Here is a 9,320-nt window from a genome sequence, read left to right on the forward strand (position 1 = left end):
TTGTGAATAGACAACTTAATATCTATATACTTTCAAGCCAGACGCCAAGCCGTTTCCATATTTAACCACGGTAACTATATCTATGGCAGTCTTACTTAATCACCAATCGTTTAGTGTGAACAATTTTGAACAAAATATATGATATCAACACCTCGATTATACGACGAAATGGATCCACTGGGCGTAAAAGGGGAATATATGAATGGATCACTGAAAATTAGAATGTCTTTCTGGTCATTTGTACCATAAAGAATGTCATCAATTGAAAATTCTTGATTAAAGCAAGCATTAGTACATCAGAGGCACATGAGTAGATGATGTGCCTGTGACATCTATCGCCGTTCAGATATGAACAAGAATCTTAATCTGGTATCTAAGCTCACTCATTCCAAGGTCTTATGTGCCTATACCAATTACAGGCCAGTGGTGTCAATCTGAGTTCAAATAAAAACGGAGAGAATCATTTAGATGTTGACAGTTCCTATTCACGTGCACGTGTAATTTTACATTGTGTTGAAAAATCATGCGAATAGAGAAACATAGAAAACCAGATAACACAGCAACATCACTTCATTTTCAAACAACCTATACACTAATCCCAGCATACTTCAAAGGTTACAAAATGAGAAACAAAGAGATTAGTGTTTTGCCACTATGCAAAGAATGACTGTCTACACAGCTAATTCAGCACCTGTTACTCAAGATGCCTGGTTTCCCCAACACAGAACATCTGCAGAGATTGCCAGTCACGAATGGTGGGAGGTATGGTACTTCAACATTAAATTAAAAAGATCACCTGTTTATTTGACAAATACACGAAAGTGTAGTGCAGCGTATCAGGAAAAAGTGGAAGCATTTCATTTTTCAAATAAGGGACTCCATCCCTTAAAGTGTGAGGAAGTAACAGTACGTCTTTGTCCCGTGGCCACGCTGTCTTGTGTTAATATCCAGACGCTCAAACAAGTGACGTTTGACAACAAATATGGCGGATTGCTTTAACCGGAAGTACGTCCTGAAGTCTCGCAAGACGACACGCAGCCGACGTTGAGCAAATTTGGTTTGTGGTTGTCTCTAAATTCTAACCTTCGATTTTAAAGGATTTTACAATAGATGGACAAACGCAACTTTTCCTTTTATCAGAAAGATATACAAGAATTTGTAAATACGATAAGTTGGTTTTCAAACAACAGAAATTGTTAACTTAAGAAAGCCAGGAAAGGAGTTTAAAGCTACTAATCCATAAATTTCGGCTCCTATTGTGAATGTTTCATCTCAAAGCAGGTTCAGCAATTTTGTACACCTAATCTCAATAAAATGATGTTTAGTCAGCTAAACCATTTCCTCAGCGAAATTTCTAACAAGATTATATTACCTGTGCTATTGGACTGAGAGTGACTGACGACCGCGCTGTTCACCTGTTTCCTCAATGTTCAGCTATGGCAACAATCACATGTCAGAGTTTCAATACAAGGTGTAACATTGACAAAGCTGCCACTCGAGAAGGATGTAGTTCTACTTCTTCCTCTGATGTACTCGCGATGGCTCTGGACTTTCTGTCAATAAAAACATAGCGTTTGTGAATGGTTTAAATATTTAAACTGCAAATGACTGATTCAACCATCAAAGGGATGATGGTCACATAGCTCACTTCATTTCTCTGGCAAAGCAGGAAGACAGCGCATCTGTAGCCTGTTGGTCATTGTGTGTCACGGAAGTTTTCAAATCAAACGCATGATTTGATACTATATACGTGAATGGGGTACAACTTGATGGTTTAAAATGAGTAATTGCTCTGATCAAAAAGGGAAGGGGGTGTTCCTGTTCTTAAGTAGTATTTTATCTGCGTTATTAATATTTCAACAATTAAAAGTAATATAAAAATCTTTCGTAACAAGTGAAAACGTCTTTCATAACTATATCTCATTTAATTATATCTAAAATTAAGTGCCCCAAACATTTTTAATTAATGGAGTTATTAGACGTGCATGAACCAAAAGGAAATCCGAAGGTTCTATTTTAGGTTGTGTTTCCGATTTACTCTTCGCTCTCCGGCAAAAAATACAAACTCATGTTGACGTGCCAACAAACAAATGATATCAGGTAAAAGTTCATTTCCAGAACAATATGCACTGAGGATGTTTGATCAATAAACATGGCACTTTCCTGACAAATTGGGCATCTCATAATGTTTTCATAATGCAGATCAACACAGTACGTTTCTCTATCTGGGCAATGGACATTGGCGATATTTTCTATGCCGTCTGAGGGAGTGATTTCCTGATGTATTGTAGACATAATTTGAGATTGATTTCCTGATATACTGTGAACAAACTTTGAGAGTGAGTGTATGATATACGGTGAACATACTTTGAGAGTGAGTGTATGATATACGGTGAACATACTTTAAGAGTGATTTCCTGATATACTGTGAACATACTTTGAGAGTAAGTGCATGATATACTGTGAACAAACTTTGAGAGTGAGTGTATGATATACGGTGAACATACTTTAAGAGTGATTTCCTGATATACTGTGAACATACTTTGAGAGTAAGTGCATGATATACTGTGAACAAACTTTGAGAGTGAGTGTATGATATACAGTGAACATACTTTAAGAGGGATTTCCTTATATACTGTGAACATACTTTGAGCGTGATTCCTGATATACTGTGAACATACTTTGAGAGTGATTTCCGGATATACTGTGAACATACTTTGAGAGTGATTTCCGGATATACTGTAAACTTAGTCTTTGTGTCGTAGAACAATGCTCGGTATGGCTTGACATCTCACACAGAGGAAGATGGTTTCATTCTTCTGATAATTCCATAATAATCGCGTCTGGCCGCAGAATTAGGGCAGAACAAAGTATCTTTTGCCGGACTAATTCAGTAACCACCCCAGTGGATGTCACAAAGATGCAAATTCTAGCAGTGCCCCCAAGATTATTCACACATACCCGTGTACCCTTTGTCTGTTTTCCTATACACGTGCCCGACAGGGAGGGGAAAGCATTAAAGCTTAACTGTTCTCTTTAGATATTTATCACCTGGATTACATAAAGTGGGACTTTATCTCTAATGTTTAGAATACACTTGTGGTTTGGACCAACGACAAGGGCAAGGGCAGTTCCGCCCATAATGCGAATACAAAGATGATTGTTTCCCCGATGGAATTTCCAGAATCCAATCCTATTCTTAGTAATGGCACATCCACGTTTAGTTGCACAGACAGGTGTAAAGTCTAAAGTAAGCCGAGGTGTCGAGAACCCACTCCTGGACCAGGCACTAGGTCATGGTCAAGAATTCAGCACGGATATCTTGGAGAAAACAAGAATATCCCTGACATAACCTAGTGTTTTGGTCTTACTCATGTGGAATAGACACAATGCATGTCCCCATATTAATTCCCTGGTCAGAGTTATTGCAATCTGGTCAAGTATATTTCTCTTATTCTGAAGTCGAAGATAGCGTCGTTATTCATTTATACGAGATGATTTCATAAAAAGTGTTCAACTGTGACTGATATTCAAGACTTTTTTTTATGGCTAGATACGATATCTATGTACTTAATGTATTATAAAACGATGTGTTGTTAATTGAAATTAATATGAAATTTACTTCCAAAATATACATTTGCTTCAAGTGTGTTTAACATCATAAGAACGACATTGTCAGGAGTTGAGCACAAGCTGATCTCCCTTTCACCTCACAGATTATTTGATTTATTAATTGGTTATTATTAATTTTCTAATCATCTGTCTGTGTATTATTCTATTAAAATATGGTAAAATCATTTTCAATTTTATTTGTATTTATATGTATTTCTTATGCGCGTGCGTGCGTTTTCAATGTTAAACTCACTTGGTATAGATATCCGTAAAATGAGTCAATACATTGACCTTGTCTGTATGAGCGTGCTTGCAAATGTAAGTAAATTACTATTTTGAAAGCTTGTAAGTAATCTAACCAAACAAAATGAATTACCTGAACTGTCAAGGATGTAAAATGGTTCAACGTATATGTCTATGTCAATGTCCTTACATACACCATGTCCATTACACATCATACATGTTGCAATCTGGCATGATGTCACATCAGCTGTGTGTAAAGCATTTGTTCTATGTTGGTGCAATTGTTGAAATTAACTAAAGAACGATTTAAACCATTCATTTGAAAATGTGAACCACGTTGACAGTATTGAAGCCATTTCAACCTGCAATAGCGGATCTAACGACTCTCTGGCTACCTACGTTTTAGCTTACTTTTAACATATACTCCTCAATAGGGATACTCAGGTATGTCCGATATATTTAAATATACAGTTCACATACATTGTATTATGAGAATCAGTTTTAAGTGAGTGATTGAGTTGATATTTAACGTCACATCGGCAATATTTCAGCCATATCGAGACAAGAAGTTATATATTATTAATACATATATTTAAACTACTAGAATATCACAGATTAGCATTTAAAACTAGTATACAACCATAAAAAGATATCACTATATATTACAATACAATATAAAAAGGGCTATAGATCGCCAGCAGCTGAAGGTAGATAATCATCCTAGGGCCCATGGCGACGTATAATACCTTTGCTACCTGCATGGACCCCAGCAGGCTTTACATCATCCCTTAAGCTGTTGGCGACGATTAGGAAATTAAGCCAAAATTTAAAAGAACACACATTCTACGATTAAAACTATGATAGGAATAACGTACTTCGAATGATATGGACTTCTATACCCTCTCAGGGGGCAGTTTTAAGTATTGTGGAAAGAAAATATCCTTATCAAAGTGGAGAAGTATATAATTATATTTCAGAAAGAGTGCACCGACTTTAATCTTTAATTTGAGTGGAAGTGAAAATGTCAATCATTTGTGCATGAGAGTTGGCGATATATGATTATTTCAGGCAACTTAACAAAAATATAATTTAATCCACGCAAAACGGATCTTAAAGAGTCTTTGATTCAGTGCCGAGCATTATCTGACTAGAAGTAACCATTTTTTTATTTTTTTAAAGAAAGACGGTGATATAATGAAACGCTTTTTGCACCCTTGTGACTCATTTGATTCCTTTTCAAGTAAAAGTTATGAAATTTGAAAAGTTTCTTGAACCTCGTGTTTATTGCTGAAACCCAACGACAATATGTGGTTATCAAAACGCCTTTTAACAACGGTGGTAAAATTACCTGTGTTTGTATTCTGTAGGAAAAACTCGAAACATGCTAGCAAAAACCGTTTGATCATAGAATTGCTCAACACTTTTGTTTCAAAATCACGTTTTTGAATATTCTATTCTTTTCAATTCTAAACAAGTGTCTTAGCACATGTTCCATAACGGAAACATGGAAACGGATTCCACAAAGGAGAATGCTATTTCAAATAGCTTTTGTTTGTAATAGTTGGAGATATGCACTTCACAGATTCCATCAACAACACATGGAAATATGAATTTAAAAGCCTTAAATACGTCCAAGAGATACTTTAAATGAGATAATCGTTTTCTAGTGTTTACTCGTCTTTGAGTTTCTAAACAACGGTTAAAATGGCGAGATTACTATCCTTGCAATTCCACAACCCTTTCGTGTGATCAGGAGATCCTTTGGACTCTTGAAATCCCCAAGGTCAAAATGGGAAATCTCGTCCAATACCATAACGCTAAATTTGGCGTCTCTCATGACTCGTAAATACCATGTTGAACGTGCCGGATTGACAAACCCAATATAATTAGCAATTTTTAGCCGTGACCTCGTTAAAGTCCTTACAATTAGAGTGAGAGTCAGAGTCATAATGATGTCTCAGAAGTCTTCATGTTTTGTTCCGAGACAGAAAACAATGAAATTGTAGTTAACATTTAGTAAAGAACAGAAACCAACACGCAAATTACGAATTCGATCAATTTATATTGTGCAATCTTTCAGCATCATGTTCACGTTTCTGTATTGTTTTGGTTCCTGTCCCTTACGGCACGTTCACATGATATATTCAGTTTTAAATCTAGCTGATTTTACTCATCAAAATATTACTGCTCAAACTATTTGTGTGTTATATATCATCAGGTATATGTGGACGTTAAAATTATAAACGACACTTAAGTATGTCTCAATTAACCTTTTGGTGGTAACGTTGTGTAATTTTGAACTATGTTCTGCATGTTATGTTAAACTATCGTCAAAATTGTCTTTCAACAGATGTAATGATATAACACAGAATATTAATATATTTTAATGGCGTCAATTTACCTAAAACGGTTTTATTAACTTATTTTCCAAATCCCATTTTCACATTCGGCCCCCACTTGATTTGTTTCGTTATTTCACGTGTTATCGTCCCGTGAAGAGTCTGGGTTAGAGAAAGTTTTCACCAACCCATACTTGTCGTAAGAGGCGACTAACGGGATCTGGAGGTCAGGCTCGCTGACTTGGTTGATGCATATCATCGTATCCCATTTGCGTAGATTGATGCTCATGATGTCAATCACTGGATTGTCTGGTTCAGATACGTTTATTTACAGACCGTCGTCCAATAGCTGGAATATTGCTGAGTGCGGCGTTAAACACCAAACAAACAAACAAATTTACGTGTTATAACAGTAGCTATATTTCAAAATTTCCACGATCGATTATAAGACGAGATTTGTTAATTGTTAATACAAATGAGGGATACTATTTGATATGGAGCAACTGCCGCCAGGTTGTGTAATGTGATAGTCACATGAACTAGTAAAACAAGTGCTTATAGTTCAACTTTGGATTCTCACAATGCTGGACAAGATGATATTTTTACACTGCTTTTATTTCATCAAAGTGGAAGTGGAGGACACCAGGAAGGGTCACATATTCTGTCGAAGTATATACGAGCCTAGAGTCCGGATATATATAATTCAGCTATTAATATGAAAAGTCCTGAAACACGATAAAAGGGCAAAATAAACTCGAAATCAGACAAGATGAATTTTCTGCTCAAGTCCCTCTTCAAACACATTGGATGCAATACGGGCTGAACGGCGAAAGAGTTGTGTTAGTTATCTCATGCCTAAATAGCCAGAACAACTTAATTTGATGTTTGTTTCCATTTTGCTAAATATCACAAAAAATCGAATATGCGTTTTCAAAGAGTTTCAGTATATGAATAAATCTACTAAGACATTACGATTAAAAAAAGATAAATATTCTTTATAGGAGGCTACTCACCTGGATGCAACAGAGATGAGTAATCTTGTTCGTTAGTGAGTGAGTGAGTGACTTTATGATTTTACGCCACTTTAAGCAATATTCCTGCAATATCACGGGCGGGGTTGGGGTGGGGTGGGGTTGGGGTGGGGTTGAAGGGGTGTCACCAGAAATGGGCTTCACACATGGTACATACGTCTTCTGCGTGACGAGCTAACGCTTTAACCACAAGGCTACCCGACCCCTTGTTGTTCGTTAATGCTGATGGTAGATGACAATGTTACCGGTACTATGTCCGTCCTCGCTATATCGAAATTGATCGTATACACATGATCAAGACATTAACATATGAATGTCAATTTATGGATAATTACAATCCGACTTTTAGGTCCAGAGGTTGGTAAGGTACAAACAGCTTTCTTGAAACGCCACAAGAACAAAGAAGTTAAAATCGATAAGGTAGTCATGCCTTCGTTGATACTACGGCTTGCCTCTAAAAGACACATTATTATGTAATTATGTAAAATCACAATCAATGATTTTCAACTGAAAGGTATTAATCACTTGATTGTCAGAGATAAATTAACTGCAGTGTTTTGGTCGCCAACAGAATACAACATTCAGCACCATCCTGGGCTCCAGTTGCCTCCATAGAGATCTGGGTTTGATTTAGGGTCATCTGGTGGTTGATAAGCTGGTACTCGCGTCTTCTCCCAGTTCTCAAGGCGTTGTTTCATCATCGCTACAAGCTCAGGGTACTTAGCAGACAGGTCGAAATGTTCAGTTGGGTCGGAAGAGATATTGAACAACATATACGGAGGGAACTGGTACACGTTTTCCTGGGGAGGGTCATCTGATCCCTCACCATAGTGTGGAAGAGGATACCAATCACTGTGAGATCCCGGTGAACCTCGCGTCAGTTTCAGGTCACCATATCTAATTGCTGAGGAGTTGGACTTGTCATAGATGTTGTAGACGAACTCTTTCCTCTTACTCGGGCCACCATTGATGAGCATGTCGTACTGACTTATCCCGTCCATGTTGGGGTCTGTGTTCTCTCCACCAGCCAGCTCCACAAAGGTCGGGTACCAGTCTACAGCATGCATCATTCCAGTATTGAGGTAGCCCGTCTTCTTCAGAAGGGTTTTACTGTAAATGAATCCAGCTCCTTTCGTCCCACCTTCCCATAGTGTAGCCTTAGATCCACGAAGAGGAAGGTTGTTAGCAGCACCGTGAAAAGGCCCGCCATTGTCAGTCGTAAACACCAGCAGCAAGTTGTCAATGAGTCCCGTTTCCTCTAAAGCATTCGTGATGTTAGCAACAGCTTCATCAAGAGCACTGATCATACCGCAGTAGGTCCTTCGTGGTAGGTTCTGGATATGTTTGTACAAATTCTCATACTCAGGGGGAACTTGTAGAGGTTCGTGTACTGCTTGAAACGGCAGATACAAATAAAGTGGCGTGTCCTTATCGTGAGACTTGATGATATCAACTGCTCTTTCTGCAAACACACGCGTTGAATATGTACCTTTCGCTTCCGTATATACGGAAGTGTTGAAGTGTAGATCATATCCGGAAAATTTGTCATATCCTCTTGTGTGACTGAAATAGTTCTCGGCGCCAGTGTAATACCCAACGAAAGTATCAAACCCACGGTAGGTCGGGGTGTATTTCAAGTTACAGAAGCCTAAATGCCACTTCCCAACAGCATGGGTGCTATATCCTAGTTCCTTTAACTTCTGTGGGAGGAAGGTGAACTTGATTGGAACAAATCCAGGAGAAGCTGGCTTGATGACGCCGTCCTGTAGTCCAGTGTGGTAGGGGAAGTACCCCGACATGAAGCAGTTTCTGGATGGCGAGCACAAGGGCTGGACATAGGAGGAGTTTAGGATGACTCCAGCTTTGGCCAACTTGTCCAGGTGTGGCGTCAGAACCTGTGGATTACGGAAACCAACATCGTTCCAGCCCAGATCGTCCGCAACTATGAACACAATGTGTGGCTTAGCTGCTTGACCTCCATTAAGGTAAACGAAAATGAGAGTAAAAGTCGCAACAAGCCGGGCAGCCTCCATGGTTGACACTGGTGTATTGCTGATCTGGTTTTATCGACACCGATGCATTGCGCATCTAGCTT

The 9,320-nt window shown here is 38.3% G+C and overlaps 1 protein-coding gene across 1 annotated transcript; it reads right to left on the reverse strand.

The window, feature by feature from the left end:
* Window positions 1-6,791: 6,791 nt before the first annotated feature.
* LOC124142672 (arylsulfatase B-like) lies at window positions 6,792-9,320 on the reverse strand. Its single transcript, XM_046511256.2, has one exon. The coding sequence runs from the start codon at window positions 9,256-9,258 to the stop codon at window positions 7,807-7,809; it is 1,452 nt and encodes a 483-aa protein (XP_046367212.2). The 5' UTR covers window positions 9,259-9,320; the 3' UTR covers window positions 6,792-7,806.

The sequence above is a fragment of the Haliotis rufescens genome, unplaced genomic scaffold, assembly GCF_023055435.1.
Source record: "Haliotis rufescens isolate VD_foot unplaced genomic scaffold, xgHalRufe1.0.p SCAF_2, whole genome shotgun sequence".
Taxonomy (NCBI): Eukaryota; Metazoa; Mollusca; class Gastropoda; order Lepetellida; family Haliotidae; genus Haliotis; species Haliotis rufescens.